General features: G+C 32.1%; 1 protein-coding gene across 3 annotated transcripts; it reads right to left on the bottom strand.

Annotated features, from left to right (window-relative positions):
- Positions 1-13506: 13506 nt before the first annotated feature.
- Positions 13507-22705, bottom strand: CLC-D (chloride channel D). Of its 3 annotated transcripts, none has more exons than XM_079008346.1 (23): positions 22259-22705; positions 22102-22174; positions 21115-21336; positions 20984-21030; positions 20792-20890; positions 19468-19542; positions 19077-19165; positions 18846-18986; positions 18316-18386; positions 18147-18226; positions 17895-18038; positions 17584-17643; positions 17332-17406; positions 16755-16906; positions 16515-16650; positions 16290-16421; positions 15799-15876; positions 15659-15714; positions 15465-15551; positions 15188-15344; positions 14871-14972; positions 14667-14767; positions 13507-13832 (listed from the first exon to the last, which is right to left on the bottom strand). In XM_079008346.1, the coding sequence occupies exons 1-22, from the start codon at positions 22442-22444 to the stop codon at positions 14711-14713; spliced, it is 2319 nt and encodes a 772-aa protein (XP_078864472.1). In that variant the 5' UTR covers positions 22445-22705; the 3' UTR covers positions 13507-13832; positions 14667-14710. The 3 variants fall into 3 exon arrangements, with proteins under 3 accessions (XP_078864472.1, XP_078864470.1, XP_078864471.1); XM_079008344.1 differs by having other exon boundaries at positions 14721-14767; XM_079008345.1 differs by having other exon boundaries at positions 14726-14767.
- Positions 22706-25219: the final 2514 nt, after the last annotated feature.

Genomic DNA, 25219 nt, shown 5'->3' with positions numbered 1-25219 from the left:
AACACTTTGTTATGTGCCTAGGATTAGTGAACATGAAACTAGGACTAATTAGATAATGGGTAAATTAATATGTGAGCTTGTTAATAATCCAACAACAAGAGGCTAATTGAATTAGTAATTTGATTAACCAATTACAAGTCTTATTTAATCCGAATAATTAAACTAGGAAATTAATTAGCTTAAACACTTGATCACTGTTTAAATTAATTGATCTTCTAAGGATTGGTAATAGCGAATGCGAATCTAATCACTTTAGTCAATAACCAATAATAATTAATCTATTGCTTTGCCATAAAATTAACCATAGGAGTGAATGAGTTGAAGCTAAGCAGAAACCTTTTATTAAATTTGGTGAATTTTTACTTGGTTTTAGTTGATTAGTTAATTGCGTGTTAGTTAGTGTGTCCAAGTTTCTAGTCTTGTAAAACTAGAGAAAACTCTTTTACTTTTATTACTTGTTGGTTAAAATTAGTTATTAGGTTAATTTTCGTTCCTCGAGTTCGACACCCTACTTATTCAACTATAGCACTAAAAGATAGGTTCACTGCCTTTGTGTGTTTAATTTATATTTTTAGAGTAGGAATAAAACGAGTTGGTTTTACACACATCACAGCATTCGTGCAATAACACACCAAGCCATAAACCAATCACAGGACATCTCAAGCTCACTTGCTACCAACATACATTCCAAATCGAACATAACATCCAATTCCTCTTAAGCACAAGGCATCACGTATCATCCGAATCAATCTAACACATAAATCCATTCTAGCATGCGATTCTAAAAGCTTTACCAACAGGCATATAAATGCATCTTTGCTAATATTCTATCATGCAATCCTGAGCAGATCCTTAGCCCTAATCTAGCATGCAATTATCATAAAAAACAGCATAACATTATGTATGGGTATTTTGGGAATCACTTATTTGAGCTCGACTGATTGCACACATCGTACCCCTTTTCTTTAAAAAAATATCTTTTAGAAAACTCATTTTCTTCCAAAAAGATTACCATCTCCTCAGTTTGAGTCCAGACACACCCGAGGGTGTGCCTAACTCCATTAAACCAAGGCTCTAATACAAACTTGTAACATCCCAAAAACCATAAGTAAAAATTTCAATTTTAATTCAACCAAAAGCCATCAAGTATTCATATCAAACCATCCAAAAGTGTGTCAATGTGAAAATAGTTATCAGAGTACAATCCCAAAATCATAAAAAATATGAAAACACGGGTGGATGCCTTGCGATCAAGTCGGGTCCTTCCTTTTTAAACTGAAGGTACCTGAAACATAAACTTAAATCATAAGCACAAAGCTTAATGATTCCCCTAAAATACTGCATAAAACATGTATACAAATATAACAACACCTGGCTGTGTTGGGTCCATATCAACCCCAAGACCATAATGACTTTATGTAACAACTTGTAGTTGTGTTGGGTCCATATTAACCCTCGGGTCTATATCAAACCGGAGTTTGTAATGACTCTATATTATAGCTTGTAGCTGTTTCGGGTTCGTATCAACCCCCGGGTTCGTTTCACCCCACATACATAAGCACGCATACATATAAGCATGAGTCACAAAGACAACAAGCACATATAGGCATATCAAAAAGTGCCAAAAAGACAACCATCATCCTACAAACACAATCAAATGGGTCAGCATTGTTTCCTTCGACCCATAAATATAGTGAAGTGACTCACCTTAATCCATAGATAACCGATTCACACAAGTGTTGCTGCTACAAAGTTCCTGACACTGAACATATCCAAAAATTACCCCTAATTAATAATTAGGGTAATAACTCTAATCAAAGCTCCAATCATATTCTATCATGCTAAGGGGTAAAATACTATTTTACCCTTCCCATACTTGACCAATATAACCATGGACCAAACCCACTAGAATCTAAGGCCCAAATGGCTCAAATGGACCTCTGGTGAGTATATCATGTGTAAGAACCAATTACGCACTGCATACTCGGCAATCACAGAAAAGGAAAATGGGTCCACGTAGTCGTACGCGCTGTGTACTCCAATTTACATAGGGCGTAATCATAAGGATCTCAAAACTCATTTTAAGCACTTAATCCTTTTAAATACAATGTCCAATACCCAGATCTAAGTCTTGGGAAGGTCTTAACTGGTAGATTCGACAACTTTAAGCTTTTGCATGCCTTAATAAAGACCAAAACCAAACCCTGGCTTCTTATTAACAATTAATGGCCATTAAACCATGCGTGGTTGTACCACACCATCAAGATTCGATTTTTATGACTTAATGATCTTAGAAATTACTAGAAATGAGGCTCAAAGGTTATGGAGTAACTTTTACTCACAAGATCAAAGCCATGGAACCAAAACATGCTCATAACATATGTTAAAACTAGATCTACATAAAAGAACCATCAAGATTCAAGCTTTATATCTCTAGAAGAAAGATTAAGGTGAACAAGGTCTGGATCTAAAAGCTCCAAGATAACCAGCACTTCTCTTATGAGCTCCTTCTTCTCCAAAATGCACCAAGTACACTACAGATCACTCAAAGGGATCAAAAATCTCATAAATAGGGGTAGGGTTTCTAGGGAACTGCTTTAGAGGATGGAGTTTGAAGATAAGAAGGGCTTCCAATAAGTTAAGGTCTTTAAATAGGGTCGAAGACCCAAAAAATTAGTGTTTGACCCTATGTCGCGTACACCCAGCATACCCCAGTTATGCCCAGTGTATGAGGGTGAAACATTGCGATCAATTAAGCCAAGTACACCCAGCATACATACCTTATACGCTCAACGTACAATTCAAACCTCCTTTCCAAATCTAACTTCCGTAGGCCATATTTTCTGCATCCCAACTCCGATTTCGGCGATCTTTATATGCTCAGAAAGGTAATGAAAAACCCTATAATTCCATCTAATCTCCTTCGACTTAAAACCTTTTGAACTTGAATCCTTAATTCAATAAATGTCCCGAAGCATCACTTTTACCATTATAACCTTGGACTCCCAAAATAAATATCGAAAGCTTGGATCACCCAACTTATATAAATCACACCCAACTAGGTCTGAACCCAAACCTTGAAATCCATGGCCTTAACGTGATCCATTTAAAGCCTAAAATTCCTGAAATAGAAAGCTTATCAAAATTGGATGTTACAATACTATTAATTGGAAATAGTAATAATTAATTAATGATTAATCAAAATTAAATTAGATTTAGTTATAGGTTACTTAGAATTAATTGAAGGTGCAATGACTTAAGTTGTAATTGTTCAATAGTTGAACAATGGAGACATTCTAGAACCTTCCATAGGTGGATGGTTTTGGAGGCCTTAATTAGGGTTTCTAGAAGCCTCCATTTGGATAATTTCCTAATTTGAAATAGTATTATTATATTCAAATTAGGTTTTTTAGGGTTTCTTAAGCAACTATAAATAGGACCGATTGGCCTTATATTTTCAATCACTCATCATACCTAAAGAATATCTAAAATTTCTCTCTTCTCATCCTCTCTCCTCTTGTCTTCAAGTTCTTAGGTTTTGGGTAAAAGCCATTAGAGGCACTAAGCTTTTGGTGGTAGATTTCTGAAACCTTAGGTCGAAATTTCAAGAGGCAAGGGTTTATTTTAGATAAACTCTAGCTTGATCAATTCACTTCATGCACAATTAATTATGAGACCAAGGCTCTCATATCACTAATGGTTTTTAAAAGTTATAACAAACCATGTGAATGCAGAAAATACTCTTAACACTTAAGGCCATATGCATTTAAAATGAAAAGATAAGGAAACTAGAAACCCTAGGCAATTTTCGAAAATAAGGCTTGGAGGCTAAGGTTTGGGTAAAATCCATTAGAGGCACTAAGCTTTTGGTGGTAGATTTCTGAAACATTAGAGGCACAAAGAGTATGTTCTCGAGAAACCTCTCCTTTAAATCAATTAGTCAACTGCTACTCCTGATGAAATAGCTTTCTATAACAAACATCACGACAACACCACTAAGTTCTCTTGCATAATGGTTGCAATTATGGCACCGAGTTGTAAAAGTTGAATACTAGCCATATTAAATGTTCATTGATCTTCCTGAAAATTTTCACAAGAAAGCAAGACAAGAACATTATAAAGTGGTCAAGTCTCCTATGGCATGCAAGTTGAAGGAAGGAGAATCTGTTTGCGCTCCTGTGCAAAAAATGCAGAGGTATGTGGTGCGATTGGAAAAGCTCAATGTGTCATTTGATAAGGAGTTGGCCATTGACATGGTACTTAACTCCTTACCTCCTAGTTATGACCAGTTCATCTTGAATTATCATTTGACCAACACGGAGATGACATTGACCCAACTCCACAACTTGTTGCAGACAGTTGAGTCGGGAATGAAGAAAACTCATGTCCTTTCTACGGAAAGTGTTCCTTTCCTAGCCATTGGTCAAAATAGAGGAAAGAAGAGGAAGACCACCTCCCAATCGGATTGGAAGTGTAAGGCCCATCCTGGAGTGTCTGGAATTCGGTCAAAGCCAAAGCCCAACTTTGATGTTCCTACTGTTAGTGATCCAAAGGAGGCCACTTGCTTTTGTTGGATTAGATGTCTAAGTTCATAACTATTTCTGAGATGTACTTGACCCGGTTGGCACGGTCCATTTGGGTTGCATGGCATTGCAACACTTGGATAGACTAAATGAGAGAAAGGACACTTAAGTTAAATATATGGGGTTGATTGTGTAAATCATCTATTCTTGTATAGTGGGCTAATGATCCATGGTTTATATGTATTGGGCTAAAACCCATAAGGTGCTCCATGGATAGTCCATGGAGGTTACAAACCCATGGAACATGGAATATGGAAAGTCGTAGGTTTACATGTTGTAACTCTACTTGTGACACAACTATAAAAAGACCCCTTGACTAGCAAAATTGGAACTACTAAGTGAAGAACAAGAGGGCTAGCCGATTTTGAGTGATAAGTGTCTTCTCTCAAGGTTATTCCAAGAGTTGTGGTGTTGTGTGAGACATTTGAGGCATCAAAATGTAAGGCTTAATTGGTTTAAAACCGCTTTGAACTCTTTGTAATTTCGTTCTAACTTCTTGCTAGTTCGTTTTCTTTTTTCTATTTATTTTATGGCCGACTATTTCTAAAATAATAATAATAATAACAAAGAAGAAGTGTTTAACACTTTTTCCCTTTCTCTATCTTGAAAATCGTTCATACCCACATGAGGTATAGGTTGGTTGGTTGCTTTGTTCTTACACATATCACATTACTTGCAAGACATGTTGAACTAGTTCACTTCTTATGCTCTTTGCATGAAAGTCAACAGCTAGCCCCCCCCCCCCCAAATCTCTTGCGATTGTTGTGTGGTATTGAATGTTTTAGTTGCTTCTGCTTTTAAGACTTATTTGGTATAAGTTTTTTGTGGCTTAAGAAACATTAATTACAAACGAAGACTAACATCTTAAGTGGCTTGAAGACTTGTTGGTAGATACACATAAAGAAGCTCTGCTTTGAGTCTTTGCCTTCTTATAATTTGATTGTAAACTATATTTTCTTTATTATACATATATCCAACAAATCAATGAACGTGGTGCTCCTAGTTTACTATGTGTATATGATTTTCAATGTTTAAAAATGTCAACAAATCAACATAATACTTCGATGTTGGGGTTTTATGTGAATTTTCGAAATGCGGCGCAACAAAAAAAAACATAAACACACTCGCATCAATTTCCAACCACAAATCCGTATGATACTCAATTGTAGAATTTAGGTCATATGGGACTTTCATTTAAACATCATAATATTTTTTAAGACAATAAAAACTCTATCATACTAAAAAAAATATGCATATAAAAGAGCCTCGGGTTTATTTAGAAAACGAAATTCTATGTTTTAACAAATTATTTATCAAAATAAATTTGTTATAAATTTCTGGAGTCCTGTTTCATGTTATTATCAATGATCTATCCAGTGGTGGATCCTGTATAGGGTCATAGGGTCAGGGGTCATGCCCCCCTGAATTTTTTACTTAAAAATACCTCTATTATATATAAGATGATTTTTATTTTTTAAGCTAACTTTATGGCCCCTTCGTTTATCATTATCAGTAATAAAAGGAAATTATACAAGTATACAACACAATCTCAGAAATTTAGGGAAAAAATCATAACCAAATCGTGATTTTTGGAAACTAAAACTCTACAAATAAACTCAAAAAAATGTTCAAATTTACTTTCTATTTACGAAATCATTCGTAAAGTATTAAGCCCTAAACTAAAGAATAACTCTCCCGCATGAAAAAATGCTCACCGGGAATAATATCACCAATGGAGTCCTGAAATTTGCTGGAATTCTCACCAGTGAACATCGCTGCTACTATCGGAGTGCTCATCACTCCCTCTATCGATCCTCTTTGTCGTTGCTGAATTTCTGCTTTGTATCTCCACTTTTGTAAAGTTTTTTTTTATCTTTCTCGCTCCCACTCTCACTCTCACTCTCACTCAGGCTCTCTATCTTTCTATTTATCTTTCTCTATTTCTTGAATGTGCTAAGATAAAGTATGGAAATGTGAAGGATAGGTAAATGAAAACTGTGAAAGTAAAACCAAAAGCTGCAAAACCATTTGTTTATTATTTGTTAATTTATGATTTTTTTTTTATTAAAACAAGGAGTGTGATGGAAAATGTTATAAAAATACTTAATTTGTAGTTTAATTTTATTTGCTAAAAGTTATATATTTAACTGATAGTTTTTTATATTTATTAGTTAGTATTAAATAATTTTGTAATTTCTTAATTGTTGTTAAGAGTATTACTATAAAATTTGTTAAACAATTCAAGTAAAGTTAAAAGACAATTTTATAATACTTCAAAAACTTAAAAGATTAACCATTACCATTTTCACAATTGTAACAAAATTTTGTATTAATTTTTTTATTTATATTTTTGATATATTTTAAATTTATACTATAATATTCAAATTGGCTATGTTTTGAATGGCCCCTCTGGTTTTATAGCTTGTGTTCCGCCTTTGGATCTATCAATTTATTTCTCTACAAATTAAAAAGAAATCAACTTTGTTACAGAAACTAATAAAAGGTTAGTAACAAATTAAATTAAAACTATATTAACTGATAAAAGTTTATTTGGTTATATAAATTACTATAAAAATATATAGTTTTATTATAAAAATAATTATTACCCCTAACTGAAAACATGTCATATTTCTCTTGTATGTTCTTGTATTCAATGTTTTTATAAATTGGTCTTGTATCAAGTGTTTTCAGTGTAATGCAACTGACAGCGAAGTGGGCACTTCAAAGACGAATATTCTTTCCGTTGATGGAATTTTTTGATCATATCTTTAATGCTTATACTACGTGTAAACTTCCCACATTCAAGATAGTAATGATATGTTTCAAAAAAAAATACACCGATCTTTTCTTATTTTATAGCACATGAACTCTGTTTTTGTTTATTAAAAATCCAAAAAAAAAAACATAGGAGTAAAAGGTAATTATATATGTTTATTAAGTGACGTCCCCTCGTCGACTAAAGTTTGGTTAGAAGATTTATACTATAAAGCCATATTTTTTGAATTATTTTGGATAACTCGGGTTGATCATTCTATTCAGAGATTTTTTTACATTGTTATATATACTATAGCCCATCGATACTTATTGACTATAGAATATTTAAGTTTGCGAATTTCTTCGTCGTTGCTTCTCACTACGATGTCGCTTTCGAATTTCTTATTCACTAGTAGCTTATTTGGATTTTAGGGTCTCGTCGTCTTTTCTGATCTTTAAGGGGAGAATGTTGGATGCAAAGTTTTATATGAAAGATGACTAGAGGAGCTTAGAACACCTTATTAGGCAGGTGCGTTTGTAGCTTATGACTTGAGTGAGAGACTTGTATACACACCTATATATAGACATTGTCATATCATTTGTAGATGTGCTTGAGAAATATAATCATTGAGATTTGTGGTTTGAGTTATTTATTTAGACTTAGATTTAGATCATGTTTTTTGTAACTCATCACTATAATCGAATATATCTTTCAAACATCAAAATCATCTTCTCGATTGTATTCTTATTATTTTCAATGTCGAATACAGCGTTCATGTCTTAAAATATAACAAATATATATATATATATATATATATATATATATATATATATATATATATGGTTAAGTTATTTTGTTTTTACTATCTATTGTGTGCATGTATGATTGATTCTGGACCAATCATTTTAGTTATTTTAAGAAAGTAATTAATGCATATTACATGTTGTTGAAGATATAATGGGTATTAATTACATCTTCAACATTTAATATGCATTAATTAGTTTCTTAAAATAACTAAAATGATTGGTCCAGAATGAATCATACAGGCACACAATAGATAGTGAGAACATTTGAACCTAACTCTCTCTCTCTCTCTCTCTCTCTCTATATATATATATATATATATATATATATATATATATATATATATATGCGAAAAGTGAATATACCCTTAAGGGTACATAAGCTTAGGTACCCAAACCCACCTTAATACGCCGTTTTGTTTGATATATTCATTATAATGCTCTTTAACATCAATTCCTAACTTGATTTACAATTAAGATTTTCGAAATTTCATGATTTATCCTCCTTAAAACCCTAAATCTCGTTCTCGTAGCAAGAGAGTGCCTTTGAGAGCTTGTGGGTGTGTTCTTGAGCATTAGAGGTAGAAAGGAAGCTTTGGAGAAGAAGGAGTTAGAGCCCAAGGTCTTGGATTTGAACTTTTCAGTGAGAGAAGCTTCATTTGGAGGTAAAAAGCTTCAAGCTTTCCTACTATTTTGTGGTGTTCATATGTTGGGTGTTTTAGGGGTTTTGTCCCCAAAGTTGATAGCTTTATGAGTTAATAAGCCCCTAGAACCCGAGATTTGTCCCATGTTGGCTTATTTTGTGTTATTGAGCCATAAAAATCTAATCTTGGTCATTAAGAGTTTACCATGCATGAGTTAAGAGTCTTTTAAGGAAGGAAATGGCATGATTTGGGGGTTGGTGACCTTTACAGCCCTGCAAAGGCTTAAAGTCACTGACTTTATGGATTAAGAGGCATTAGAGCAGCTAGATCTGGGATTTGAGTCTTTGTCTTAGCCGACTCAAACCAAAAACCACGAGAAGTATGAAACTGGGACTTACGCCGAATGTAATCCCAATTCGCACAGCGTAGGGGGTCGAGTTCCCTATTTCTAGTTAGCCACGGAGTACGCCCCGCGTACAGAGCTTGTACGCGCCGCGTACTCCCGTTGTTGACTTTTGTTGACTTTTAGGGTTTGGTCAAGATTGAGGACTATAAAGCTTGGGAGGGGTAAAATGGTCTTTTAACCTCCTGTGAGTTGTAGAAGGTTTGGTCTAGCTTCTTGAGGGCCAATATTAATTAGGGATAATTATTATGTGCTTGGCGGGAGCTAGACCTGGGAGTAGATCACGATCCCGATTGCGAGATTTTCATTCATTAACTTACGAGGTGAGTCTTCTCACTATACTTACCTTGAGTGGTAAACCTTATGTGTGACCAGAGGGTCTTATGTGCATGAACTGTGTAATGAGATATCCTGCTATTTACTTTGTTATGCTTTATGAGTATTATATTGTGATGCTGAGTTGAGGGACCGGAGGGTCCATATGAGTTGTGGGACCAGAGGGTCCCACTGAGACACACCGACCAGAGTGTCTAATTGAGTTATAGTCTCGAGTGGCTAATGTGATGTGTGTGGTATTTTGGGGAACTCACTAAGCTTTTATGATTACCGTATTATGTGTTGTGTGTTTCAAGTAGTTCCGAGGATCGCGGCAAGACACCGGCATGATTGTACACACCGGCAGGAGATTGTTTTTATGATTTTGGGATTGTGTTTTCTTTTGTTGACATTTGAAACATATGTGTTTTGAGATTTATGATACAAGTTTTTATGGTATTAAAAATAAAAATTTTGGTTTGAAAAATTACGTTGTTACAAAAACACCACCAAAAGCTCAAGAATCACAAGGAGAGGCTAGGGTTAGGGTTTTTCTATGTTTAAGGACGAAGGAGGCTGTTAATGAACCCTAAAATGAAGTTTATGGGGTTTAAATATGAAAGAACCCCTAAAAATTATGGGCTTGGGTTGCAGCCCATCTCACGTCGTGAGCACTTGTGTCTTACATCGTGAGCTCAATTAAATTTGCATTTTCATTTACTCACTAGTCATGTCATGACCTCTATATGGTCACGTCGTGACACCGTTTTACCCAAAAACCATGCATTTGACTCCTTGAAGCCCTAAACCGATATGTTATGGGAACTGGGTGTTACATAAATGTTGTTGAGATGCAAATTTCCAAACAAAATGGTTCATGGTAGGTTGTTGTTAGCTGATTGAAAGTTGGAACCCTATGCTTTTTCTTATTTTCCATAAAAAGATCCTTATAGTTTATCCAATTTATGAAATTTGGAATGTCCTTCATCAACTAGTTTCTCATCTTGTATGTTTGAAACATTTTGAAGTTATGTGCTTGAATGTGTGATCATTTTTGTGTGTGTATATTGAATGTGTGGGTCGTATCCTCAATCTACGTGATCAGACCTGCTCTCAAGAGTGTTAGGATAGTTAAGGATAATATGGTCAATCCATTATATGTCAAAAGGGTTTTGATATTTAAGGGCAACTTCTTTTTGTAAAACTAAAATGATTATGAAAACTGATAAAAAAAATAAAAATAAAATAAAAAAAAAAACAAAACAAAACAAAACAAACAAAACAAAACAAAAATTGTTAAAAAATAATTTAGGTAATACAATATTTTTAAAGTTAAGAATGGTAAATATGCTATTTAGATTTATGATCGAAAAAATATAATATTGTCATGTTTAACAAAAAAACATATATGAATTCCTAGGCTAATAACATAAAAACATTATATTTTATTACTTTTTATCGGTCTAACCACCAAATTTTAATTTATAATAAAAAATCACTCATTTTTATAAAAGTTCTATCGCGATTTTTATTGCATGCAAATATCGGTAAAAAATGTAACTTTAAAAACAGTTCGTTAGACCAAATTTCTTGGCAAAAAATAGTATTTTTATTTTTGTCAATATTTTTTTTTTTTTTTTTTTGTGTTTTTGTTCAAGAAAACTTGTTGAAGATAGTATTATGTTTCTTGTTTTTTTTCTATCTTTGTATTTTTCTTATGAATGGTTCATTTGTTTTCACAATAATTTTGTTTATATAATTTGATTACTTTGACTAGGTTTAGATTTTTTCTAACTATTTTTGTTTTTTTGAAAAACCATTTTTGTGGACTTGTTATAATGAAAAAGCAACTGAATAAACAAAACCGACCTAATACCAACAAATATTTAATATTTTTTAGATTAATTTATAGAAAATATTCATGTGTTTGGTTGAAAGTTGCACTCTTACACTTATAGAAACCGAAATTTGCGGGTTCTGCTTTTCAACACGCAGAACAAACCGAAATCGAATGGTTTTTCAACCAAAAAAAAAAACAAAATCAAATAATTTTATATCCAAAAACATTGAAACTAAATTAAAGATACTCAAATCGACATTAGAAAAAAAAAAAATTAAAATCCATTGAAAATTTTGAGACTAATATCTAACAAAAAGTCAAACAAAAATTGTTTTCAAAAACTGAAATAATAATAATAATAATAATCATTTTCTTTAAATAGCTTATTTAAGATGATAAGTTTAATAAATTTCTCTATAATATTCATTTTAAAACACACATCCCCATTAGCTACATGTCTAATGTTTCCATGTAATTATTTATTTCTATATCTAAAACGCTATAATCATACATACTTATAAAGCTAGCATTTTTTTATGAAGTTCATGCATTTGAAACCCTCATAAAAATTTACAAACACCTCATGCATTTGAAACCTCCTATCTTAATGATTACCACTCAAAAGTCTCTTAATAATGATTAACAATTCAAATGTTTTATAACTTATATAATATATTTAGTAGAGAATTAATGGATACTCTACTATAAAAAGATCAATCTTTTTGAGTAGACACAAATACAAATCACATACAAAATTCACAAAGAAAACAAGTTTAAAGTTTTTTGTGTTGGTTTGAGGGCTTTGAACATTTTTTCAAGTCATGTTATTATGTTGAAGTTTTTAATTTGTAAGTTTTGTTATATACTAATTCTCTTTTTTTTATTTTTTTTTATTTTCTTGATTTAAGTATTCTTTTAAGAATATCTTTTTATGTTGTGGTTGAAATTTTAATGTAAATTAGATTAAATTCATATTATCAATCATATGTTATGGAAGGTGATATATATAATATTTAATTAACTATTGTATACATATTTGTATGTTTATGTTGCTTCAAAACAATAATTAATTAAAAATCATGGACATGTTATATTATCCATATTATCCATATAAGTCTTTTTTAAAATGCAAATTGTCTATCTTATCACTTTATATTTTAGTATATGTTTAACTTTTTAATTATAATAATAAGTGCTTTTTAAGAGTTTCTTTCACTTATTAATAATAACAAATGGTTTTAAAATTAATAAGCAATAATTATAAATAGTAAAATCAAATTACATGGATATGTCATATTATCCATGCAAGTCTCTTTTGAAATGCAAATTGTCTATTTTATCATTTTATTATTTAGTGTATATTTCACATTTTAATAATAATATTAATTGTTTCTGAAAAGTCTTCTTTAACTTATTATTAATAATAAGTGGTTTAAAATTAATGAATAACAATTTTAAATGATAATAGCATCAAATTATAAATTACATTTAGCTATAAATAAATTGTATTTTAAATGAACATCATTATTGAAATTAAAAAATGATCACATAAGTAAAAATATAATTGATCAATAATAATAATGGTTAAAAATAATACTAAATAGATAATTATATTTAATTATACTAATGAGGAATATGGGTTGATGTCAATGAATATTATTGTTCAAAATAATTGAGTATATATATATATATATATATATATATATATATATATATATATATATATATATATATATATATTAATGTAAAAATATTATCTCAAAGTTAATGTCAATAACATAACCATTTTAAACATATATTTTTTAACATTTTAACAATATATTTTTAATCGTCGCTACGCAACGCGTAGAAATTCGTCTAGTATTTACTATAAAAGATACATCAACCGAATCGGATGATAGCATATAAGCTCAATTGATTTGAACATAACTTTATCTTTTCTCTATCTCACTTCAAATCACAATCACGCACAACAACCCATTAGTATGCTAGTTTGAGTTTGAATAATAAGAACCAACTCAACTCAACCCAACACAAGTGCCTATAAAGCCCAAGCCACATCGAAAATAGAACTCCCACACTCACCTTACTTCAATATAGTCAATACACAGATACATGTGTTCCTGTTTAGCCCTTAGATATCAAAACATAGAATATCACCACTGAGAAGAGATAGTTGTTTTTTTTTATTATTATTATTGTGAATACAGAAACTAAAGAGTGGAAGAGTCTCCTTCCTGTTCGTGACTAACCTTTTATATGGCACACAGATGAATGTAATGGTGTTTATAAAGTATAAAGTATATATACAGAATTCGTGAAACCTATAATAATAATAAGCTAGCAAAAAGAATAATAAGAAGGATTAGTAGTAGATGCAAAATGAGTTACTAGGCTGTTTGTTACTTTACTCCAAAAGACCATTAAGTAGTGGATGCCCGACATCTGGATTCCTTGTTCTCACTCTATTGCCTCCTCGATGTCGACCCCTGCATAACAATAAATATCAACAAAACAAAATCATTCAGTCAAGTCAAGTCAAGTCAGGTGTTGTCTGGATAAATTGAGATGAAAAGCACACTTGAGGAAATGGCAGCACTGACGTTTCTATTAAGTCATTCTTTCAAGTCGAAAGAGAAACAGCGCCTAGCCTAGTTGTATGCAACTATGAATTGATGACAATGTTTTTACTCTTGCAGACTTATGTAAGTAATCCCTCCCATAGCTTAAAATAAAAGTTGAAACATATATAATCAACCATGGGCGACTGACTACTTTCACATTTTTATCCTCTACCATGAAAATTAAACAATGCATACACTAGATTGAAGATAATTAATTCATCAGGATACACAGTAGTTAGTTACATCTTACAATGAAATGAATGACTCCATTCCTTTCACTGTGATATATAGTTAAAAGGATGGGCAGGCTAAATCATCCTACTTTCATTTCCTTCCATTACACCATTGCACTTTCTGTTCTCTTTTTTGTTAAGGCATTCTACTTTGCAAATTATAGCATTTATAATACACTTGGAATCTCTTTTGTATTAGAATTTAGAACATTATACTTTGAAAAAACTACCTAACCACAACAACAGTGAGAAGTGGTTTGTAATTTGATGGCATTGTTATTATTATTGACTAGATTTTACAAAGTACATGAAGAAGAAATCAATTGAAGTAGATTTTAACATGTGTACAAAGGGGAATTGTAGTTGTAGCATTAATTAAGGAGAAGTAAGAGTTGTAAATGATGTAGATTGGGATTTAGGAGGCCAAAGTGATAGAGATTTTAGTTAGAACAGAACAGAATCTCACAGTTGTATATGCAATAAGGTAATGAAATGCAGTCCAGGCAGGCATCATAGAGACCTTACACTAGTTGACTGGAGCTCCACAGAACCTGAATCATCATTGTCCTGCACATAAAAAGTTGTAATTTCTCATAATAAGTATATTATTATTATTATTATTATTATTATTAGAATCAATCATACACAAACAAAAGTTAGATTGAGATACCTCAAATATCAAGTCCTTTCTGGTGATCATGCCAATCACACGAGAAGCACGTGGAACTACAAATATATGCCTCAATCCTAACTGACGGAATAGATTATACACCTGCACCAATTACAACTTATTACATCACATGTAAATGTAAACCAACCAAAACTCCATATTCTTTTCTTCCTATTACCAAATACAAAACAATTTTCATTGCTATAACTGACTGGGTAAATATTTAAGAAAGGGTATATATATATATATATATATATATATATATATATATATATATATATATATATATATATAATAGAAAAAGAAAAAGGAGATACCTTGGTTAAAGACATATCTTCAGGGACAACATATGGAGATGGGTTGACAAAGGGGGCTAGATCTATGTACATTTCCAAATCATCCGGACTTAGATGGATATCAGATATTGATAGTCCTTTACTAGAGACAGGCTTCACAAAGTCACTAAGACTGTGCCTGCAAATCACAACATATTATTAACTGTGACTGTGTCTATCTATGCAAAAGACTTATATGAAATGCCCTCAGCCTAAAAGATTATTAAAATGTACAAATGAAGTAATTATATACACCTACCTGATGGGTATAGATTGGCTTCTCATATCAACTGCAAGAGGGCTATGCTGAAAATCGGCTTTCGACTGCAGAAGTACCAATAAGTGACTGCATCACAAACATTTAATATTTAAATTAAACTTCTTCAGCCTGCCTTCCTGCCTGCTAACAAAATAACTGTTTAGGGTTTAAGATTTTATTGCTTATAATTATACCTGCGCAAGATAAGACCTATCACCATTGTCTCTCCACTTCTTGACTGATCCACAACCTAAATGTCATGTATTGTTATTGTAGAGATATAACTTTTAATGTTTTTTTTTAAGGAAGAGGAAATAGAAAACGACAGACATACAGGAAAGCCATTGTGACTGTTAGTCCTCAGAATAGCGGCTACATCAGCAACTTTCACCACACGAGTGAAGTAACAAACCTATAAAGTTTATAAATAAACAATCAATCATTACATGCAAATATCAAAAGCAAACACAATGTTTGGTTTCATGGAATAAGGATGGATGGAATGAATTTTTTAATTGTATGTACAGTTTTAAACTCCACTCCATACATTATGTAATTATAAATATAATAAATGAACTCTTTATTTACAGATACACAAAATTAAACATAATACAACTCATTGAAACACAAATAAGATTCTAATATAAAAGTTATTTTTAGAAATAAAATTATGATTTTCTTTTCTTAATAAAAGACCAAGAGATTTGTATCATAAATAGCACCCCTTAGCCAAAGAATAAAAGATTTCCATCACAAAAAACAGGCAGTTTTTTTTTTATTCGGATGCAAGTGAGATATTTTCATATGAACAGCAGAGTTACAAACCTTTTGATTCCCGCATGCCTCTTTAGCTGTCATTTTTCTCATTAAATTTTTGGGTCTGGATTCAAGTAAAGGTATACCCCTTAATCTCGCCTGTTCTTCATATAAACCTTCGTTGAAAGCATCACCAACAGCCTAAGGAAGGTAAAGGGTCAAAACTAAAACTTGTTATACTCATCAATCTAATTCTAATTGTAACTTGTAAGCAAAATAAAAGAAAAAACTTACTTTTGATATGAGGAGAACAAGCATGATAAGAGGTAAGAGCTTTAAATTATTTGTAATTTCAACCATAATAACACACAGTGAGACTGTCATTCTCATTGAACCTCCTAGAAACGAGGCAGCTCCAAGTAAAGCATATCTGTCAGGTGTCAATTATAAATTCTCAACTGGAAATAAATATATATGATATAACTATAAAGAAAAGATAAAAGATGTGTGTGAAGTGAAGTGAAGTGAACTCACGTTCCTTCTTCAATGTTGAGCTTTTCATAGAGCCTAACAACAAACATGCCAACAAGGCGTCCATATGTAGATCCAATCATTATACCTGGAACAAATTGGCCAGCTGGAACAGCAGTACCAAATGTCACCACAGCTAAACCATAGAACATAACCTGAGGAGGAGCAACACACATGCAAAACAATAACAGATTTAACACTCTCATCTTTTAATTTACTTACCATTCTATTTGTATATCATCAATCTTAGATTTGTAATTTGTTTGTTTGGTTGCTTTTTCTCTTCTACTTAAAATTCAATACTTTTCATTCAAGCTTCTTTTTTAAATGTTAAAACTACAAAACAAATAAAAACTGTCTTTCACAATACCAAAAACTATAACTCCAATAATTAATCAATTCTTATTACAATATGCACAAAATTACCAACCTACAATATGTCAAATATCCAAGCATCAAGTTTCATTTTAGAAGGCTTCTTTCTTTATACCAATCTATATCCTATTCCTAATTGCTATTTATTAGATATTATTTTGTTTTCACGAAATAGATGTCAAGTAAAAGTGGAGGTGAGGGATACCAGAAAGGTCAGCAGGCTCTGGGCGCTGTACTCGTGAATGGTTTTCGCACTGAATAGATTTCTTATAGCATCATCCTGCATCCAGATAAATGGAAAATCAAAAAAGAGAGAGAGAGAGAGAGAGAGAGAGAGAGAGAGAGAGAGAGAGAGAAGAAGAAGAAGAAGAAGAAGAAGAAGAAGAAACAAAGCCTAAGGGATGAGGTTAGGTTACACATGAGTAACATATAAACAGAAGAAAAAGCAAATACTGACCTGAGTATTAAAGAAGATGGTTGCAAGGTCATTGTATTCATTCTCCTTGGTACAAAAAAACTGCAAATAAAAAGGGTAAACCCATCACGGGAAATTAAAACAAAGCCATTCATTTTGCACTATTTTAATTCTGTTTATTGTGAGAAAAAAAGAAAAAATTACAACAGCATCAACATGAACACCTTAACAGTCTTTTTTGTGCTTAAACTCATAATAATACACTTCAACAACATAATTTTACAGATACTAAAAATAAATTTGCTCTAGATTATTGTGTGAAAAAAGTTATGAAAACCAACAAATGACCTTACATTTACATAATTTCCATACATCCCCGGTGCACGAGGACATTCAATAGAAGCATCTGAGTCAGGGCATGCACTACATTTTCTAAAAAGAGGCAACCCAAATGAGATCACTGAGGTTATCACGGATATAAGACATGCTTCAATTATCTGTAATAACCAGTCAAAAATCAAGATTACAATCCAAATCCAATCATATATATTCCAAATACCAAAATGATTACTTCAACAGAATTATTTTAAGGTGACAAAACTTACTTTGACTCGGTTTCCTTTCTTGTGTAGATAGTTTCGACGCCAATGTGTTATATAAAGTGTAAGCTGGTTAAATAACGCTCCTAGAGATATAAAACAAAACAATTTTCCAATTTAGAATTTTAAATATACCCTTTTTTCGTGTAGTAAATGAATTATCAAAAAAACATACCAAGGAGGCCTCCTATGACACCAATAATGGCCATTGGCAATAACTCCGCGAACGAGTAGTCCTCTTGACCACTAAATCAAATTTAATGAGAAACCAACAATCAGATTAAAATTAAAATTATGATATATACTAATAAGAAAGTGGAAATGAATAGTAAAGAGTTAGGCCACAATAGTTTTCTATAATGGCAATTTCAGTCCCTAGCCTTTTTGGGTTTCAAAGTTTGGGCACAAGACTTTCATATATTGGCAGGTTTGGTCTCTATACTTTTGTATATTGCCATGTTTTGTCCAAATACTTTTTGAGTTTCACACTTTCGCCACAGGACTTTTGTATATTGGCAATTTTAGTGCTTATCCTTTTTGGGTTTCAAACTTTGGCCACAAGACTTTCGTATATTTGCATATTTGCTCCCTAAACTTTCATAGTTACGCAAGTTCGGTCCCCCCACAAAGCAGGGGTAGTAACTAACTAGTTTAAACTAAAAAGAGAAGGGAAAATGATATATGATATGATTATGAGGTCCTCACTCTGACAAATCCCATATTATGAAACCTCCAGAACCAAAATGGCCACAATTCCCAGTCTTACACCATCCCATTGCAGTACGCACTACAACCGCCACAACTGCAGAAGTGAAGAAAACACGCCACATCAGCTGACTCCTCCACCTTCAATAGTAAAAAAGAAAAAAACGATTATTATTATTATTATTATATTTATATATGTATATAACAATTAGAGGGAAAAGAAAAGTTTACCAAGATGTAACTTCCTCTAGAGCGAATAATACACCGCCAACTGGAGCTCTGAAAGCAGCAGCCACACCAGCTGCACATCCACATGTCACCTTTCAAAAACAAAACTCATAAAAAACAACAAACATGAATACACTCATCTCACAATCACTTTTACAATCAAAAGCAGAAAAAACAATTGCAAGCAACTATACAGCAAGATAAAACAAACCTACTCTCTTCATAAAATCACCTAATTCAGGTTTTATGCACTTTGTTTTAGATGATGTTTATACTATATAGGGCTTCATATGGTCTTAAAGTTACTTTATAGTTTATAGTTGTTCTCAAGTGAAGATCTTAAACTGTAAATTATGTATGTTCAAGAACATGAATCAATATAAATATGACTCACAAGATCACGGCGATCACGGTCACTCTTAAAAACCTGTAGCCACCTTGTACTCAGATGATATTTTGTTGATCCACCCTGAATATCACATTAATTAACAACAAGACCATGTTAGCAGCTTTAAAACAGAAGAGTAAGTTTTAATATGTTAAATTTGAACTAAAAGAAAAAGTCAACTGAGATGAATATAATAATAAATGTTTCAGTGGATTTTCTCATCAGCATATGACATCCTTCACCAACAATGAAGATCAATAGTTATTATCTCTGTCTTGCAAAGTTTTCATATTTCACCGATTATAAATTACACGAAAGAAAGTTTGGCAGGATCATGATCTATGCTACTATTTTAAGATTGTTACTATTTATAGATCGATGTCATTTCCTTTGATTTATGGATGCTTTTACATTGATTTATTTTATCTTCTTTCCTTCTATCCTCCACATATACGATGTATATTCAGGTTTTCTCTTTGGGAAAAATACGCATTCATTTTCAAATCCTAAGCATGTCTATAGCTATCAAACATATTACATCACTATAATATTGAGTTTCTAATATCTATAGATGAATCTTTTATAAGACTATACTTTTTTTCTCACCAAAAGGTAACAGCTGTTGTCATGAGCACCTCTTACATTGACAACTCATAAATCTCTAGGTTTTGTACCAAAGAAAAACTCAACAAAAGAGAGAGAGAGGGGGGATGAGTGGCATAATCACACAGGTCCCCAGAAGGCAAATCAACTGAAAGAAACAAGAAAAGACAGATTCTTATGTGTGTGTGTGTGTGTTTGGAGGATGTCAAATCCCATGAAAATGGTGTTAGTGGAAGATTGTGTGTGAATATCACATGCCTGTAACTTAGACATCATTAAAGATACATGTGGTCCTCTTCTCCATTACTCAAAAAAAGAAAAAGTATGCCTGATGTCAAATAATGTAAACCATAATGCTATTTTCTTCCAACTTATTACTTGATTTATTTTATTATACTATTTTACATGCATCATTCACCTTTCGAAGTGATTCTTTACATTCAAAATCATCTGGAACTAATTTACTTCAAGTATGTCTCCATATATCACCATTGTAACTATTATGCTACCTATACAAACTTTACTAACATAGCTATGCCAAATAAATTGAAAAGTGGCCACTATGTCAAAATCTGCTTTTTAGCTGAATGTCATTCAAAGTAAACTTTTTTTTTGGAAAGATCACCACATCACAGTTCCACCCAAAAAATACAATAGCTTTTTTGTTAACTAGGAGAACCAGAATTACTAATAAATGAATCAATAAATAAATAAAAACTCTGCTTACTTGTCCCAGTAAGGAAGCAATACAAGCACCAGTATGAACTAGAGGCCCTTCTTTACCGAGTGCCAATCCACCACCCACAGATCCAATGCTTCCAAAAATCTATAATAATTCATCCATATCCCCTTTATCAAAATATTAACTAACAATGAAACATTCATACATAACCTCATCAAAATAAGAAATTGCCATCACCTTTCCTATTAGGGTTCTAAAAAGAAGTATACCACGAGTATCAATCCCTGCAAATTCTCATAACAATCACTTCATAAGCTATGAGCATTACAACGAGTTTAGAATAATTGTAAATGAAAAGGCTTACTTACCATTCAAATAACCCTTGATTTCAGGTATACCAGACCCTGCTGCTGCAGGGGCAAATTGGGTAATGATATAAACAGATGAAAAGACTAAAGCCAAGTTGATGGAGGTATATACAATAAACCCAGCTACATATGAACGCTGTATTATTGTAAATGTCCATGAGTACTTCCATCCAGCAAAATTCTCAACTGAGATATTGATAAGAACAGCAGCAAATCCAGTGCCTAAACTCTCAACCAATCAACAAGTAAAACATGTCACAACACTGAACACCATATTACTTTATTTCAAATGCCCATTATATACAAACAATTTAAAGGCTTATAAGGGGCTCACAATTCTCACTTTCTATACATGTGGAACAAGTCATTACATAAACCTACATAAGAAATACCCATCTTCACATCATTTCTTACAATGAGTAAGGGGTTGTTTCTTTTTTACTTAATCTGTGTTCAACATTTAAAGAAGATTCTGTAAATGGGTCCAAGAATATGTGGATTGTAGTTTCTTTGCATCTACAGTTGGTAGGCTGCTAATTTTGTAAACAGTAGGCCAAAATAAAATGGAAAAAGAATAATTTATTCAATAATTGAGGGTTTTGAATGGTTTATGTTGGTTACATAACTTACAATCAACTAAGCTTAAGTATATTAGAGTCATTTAGTCAATAATTGAGGATTTTAATGACCCTAATCTGATAAATCGCTTTTAAGTTTTTGCGGATTTTAGCTGTAGTGAGCATAAACATGACTCTCATACAATTAGAGATATCTGAAAGATCATACACCTTATAAGTCTTACAAACTCAAACTAAACCCTAAAAGCCACTCTTCAACTTTGTTCAGTGGATGGAGGAATCAATGTTATAACATAGTATCAGCAATCACATGAGAACGCCATGGTCACAAAATCAAAGCTATAGAGCCATCAAAAATCGAACATAATTGAACCAAAGAACACCTGTATCAAGCGGAAGATTATTTTACCTATGCCTATAAGCAGAGCAAAGAACCATTTAACTCCCACGTAGTACCAAACATAAAGCTTTCCTCTTCGCGCCTGCAGTTACGACAGGTTAATAGTTTGCGGTTGCTAATTAGATTGAAGTCGACAACAACAATATTATAATTAATTAGCTGAAACCTGTTCTTGCCGATAGGCGTAGTTCTCAATGACTTCATAATCAAGACTTTCAACACCATCGAATCCATCGTTTCTCAAAACCCCATCTTCATCAAGTTCAGCATCACTAGCATCTTCCGCGTTGGGCAACCGAGACCAAATTAGCTTGGCGGTCTCAACACCGTTCTGAAGATGGTTCGCTAGCATTATTGTGGCGAGATCAATTCAATACTCTGATCTCGCGAAATTGAAGACGTTTTGTTCGTTTGGTGTAAGAATCTGGGGAAAGAGAGATGGTTTGTGGGGGTTTTGAGGACTAGAAAGAGGATTTGGGGCTAATGATCCTATATCTCTCTCGCTTTGTTGATCTATAATGTTGGCGATTGATTTATGAATCATGTAGTAGTGTGTTGGTCATACAGTCGCTGTTGATGAAACGTGGTTTAAGATAAATTCCTTCCCACCCAACTGAAAGGCTTTGTATGACGCGTGAGAACCTCGGATTAAAATCAATTACAACCTGTGTCGGGTAAAATATAAAATATCAAATAGTGAAAGTTCGTTCTTTTTTTTTCGTATTAAATAGCTGGGATAATGAATTGATATGGTAAGATATTTTTTGAAATGCGTATATTTTATCCTTATTTTTTTTTTTTGTAAAATAAACCCTTATACTTTATTAATATGTACACATTAGATCTTTTTCACCGGATTCTATAGGTTTTGCTGACGTGGAATGGTTTATTTTATAAAAAAAAAATAATAATAATAAAGACTAAATATGTACATTTCAAAAAGTATCTTACCCTATCAAGTCATTTTCCCTTTCTTTTATTTTGTTGAAATGAAATACCCAGGTGGTATCCACATATCCATAACGAGATTTTTCCAACTTTTATTCATCATGAAAAAGAGGGAGAACACCGATCTCTGGCGACTCCTTTGTGTGTTCCTACACATCACTGGTAGCAAGGAGGAATGGTGGCAAAACCAACAAGGTCGAAGGGGGAGGCAGGAGGAAGTAGAGACGGTAGTTGGCGGCGAGGAGCTGCTCTGGTAGCCCCCTCGTCGATTCTTTCTTCTTTTTCTGGCAACATATCTCAAAGATGGAGGCAAAGAGAGACAGATCGGAGAAACACAACAGGTAAAGGGTGTTTGGTTGTTGCTGTTCGATCGAAAGGAAGAGAGACGAGAAAGAGAAGGGTCGCCGCCTTTTTCTTGTTGTTGGAGGATCACCCACCTCCGGTGACTAAGCTAATTAATTGCTATTTAGTGCCACTTGTGCTTCCACATCAGCAAAACCTATAGAATCTGGTGAAAATGACCTAATGTGTACATATTAATAAAGTATAAGGGTTTATTTTACAAAAAAAAAATAAGGACTAAATGTGTACAATTTAAAAAGTATCTTACCCTATCAAATCATTTTCCCTGAAAGAAAATTTGTATATGACCGGTATACCGGGTATAGCCGGTCACAAGGATTGCATGTTACAAAAAATAAAGTATAAGGGTTTATTTTACAAAATAATAATAATAATAATAATAATAATAATAATAATAATAATAATAATAATAATAATAATAATAATAATAATAAGGACTAAATGTGTACATTTCAAAAAGTATCTTACCCTATCAAGTCATTATCCCTAAATAATAAAATATCAATCAAATGGCTTCTAGCCTTACAGTATCCGGTATTGTCTTTCCTCTTTAAGGTTGAAGGTTCAAGTCATGTTGTAAACATAATAAAATATGAGAAATTATATATTTTTCTATATTCTCTTTCTTTCTATCCTCCTAAACACAAACGGCAACAAATATATTAAAATATTATTAATTTCATTAAACAAGACACATGTCAAAATATAAGAAAATTAAATTGATTTCTACGTCGTCATCATATCTATTGATTGATTGTCTAAGTATAATCCACTAATTTTCTTTCATCGTCTTATCATTTGATTAAGATATTTGTCATAATCTTATGAGTAGGAAGACAAATAAAAAGATTTTGTAGAAAGATATTTAACTTTTCCAACATTTAATATAGGTAGAAGGATGAGTATAAAGAAAATGTAGTAGGATATTTAATTTCTCATAAAATATTTATCCATACTTATATAAAAGCATATTCATCGAAATACGGTGTTCTGAACCCTAGAACAGAATGCATGGCCGGTTATGGGGGGAGGGGGTAAAGAAGGGCATGTGCATAGGGTCCATTTTTTTTTCAATTAAATGTTGAATCATACTGAAATGTTAGGGTTATGATAAAAAGTAGAAACCGAATAATCAAACCAAACCAAATGATGTTTGGTTTATTTGGTTCAGCTTATTTGGTTATTTGGTTATTCGGTTTGGTTAACCGAATAAGGATAATTTAATTGATTTGGTTTTGGTTAAATCTTTATTGTCTTAGTTAAACCGAAAAATAAATAAATAAATGAAGTCTTAATTAATATATATTTTTATAGTTTATATCTATAAATTAACATTTTACTTTTAAATTGATAGATTAGTTACTAAAATATATTTTCATAATTCATTATTTAATTATGAACCATTATAAATTTATAATTGTTTATATATTGTATTAAAACAACTAATTAGTGAAATGTCAATTAACTTTAGGTTATTTCTATCATTTTCATATACGATTAAATCTATATTAACCTTGTATCTACAATTTATATGGTCACGTTGACTAAATATAATATGCTATGTATTAGTGTATTTTTTTCATTTGGTAAAAGTTTAGTAAAAAAAATTCATTTTAGTTTAATATTTATTTTTACATGCGACATTTTATTCGGTTTAACCGTTAAACCAAATCGAATAGATCAAAACCGATTAAATCAAACCTTGGTTATTGTTAGTTTTAAGATGTAAAAAAACTGATAAAACCGAATCGATTAAACCGAAGAAAAAACACCGAATAACACCCCTATCAAATGCTAGCAATAGTCCACATGTCTA

This window comes from Lactuca serriola, chromosome 7 (assembly GCF_051521515.1).
Source record: "Lactuca serriola cultivar US96UC23 chromosome 7, Lser_US96UC23_V15, whole genome shotgun sequence".
NCBI classification, from domain to species: domain Eukaryota; kingdom Viridiplantae; phylum Streptophyta; class Magnoliopsida; order Asterales; family Asteraceae; genus Lactuca; species Lactuca serriola.
The sequence above is the reverse complement of the archived record's forward strand: the minus strand, read 5'-3'. Positions and strand labels throughout refer to the sequence as shown.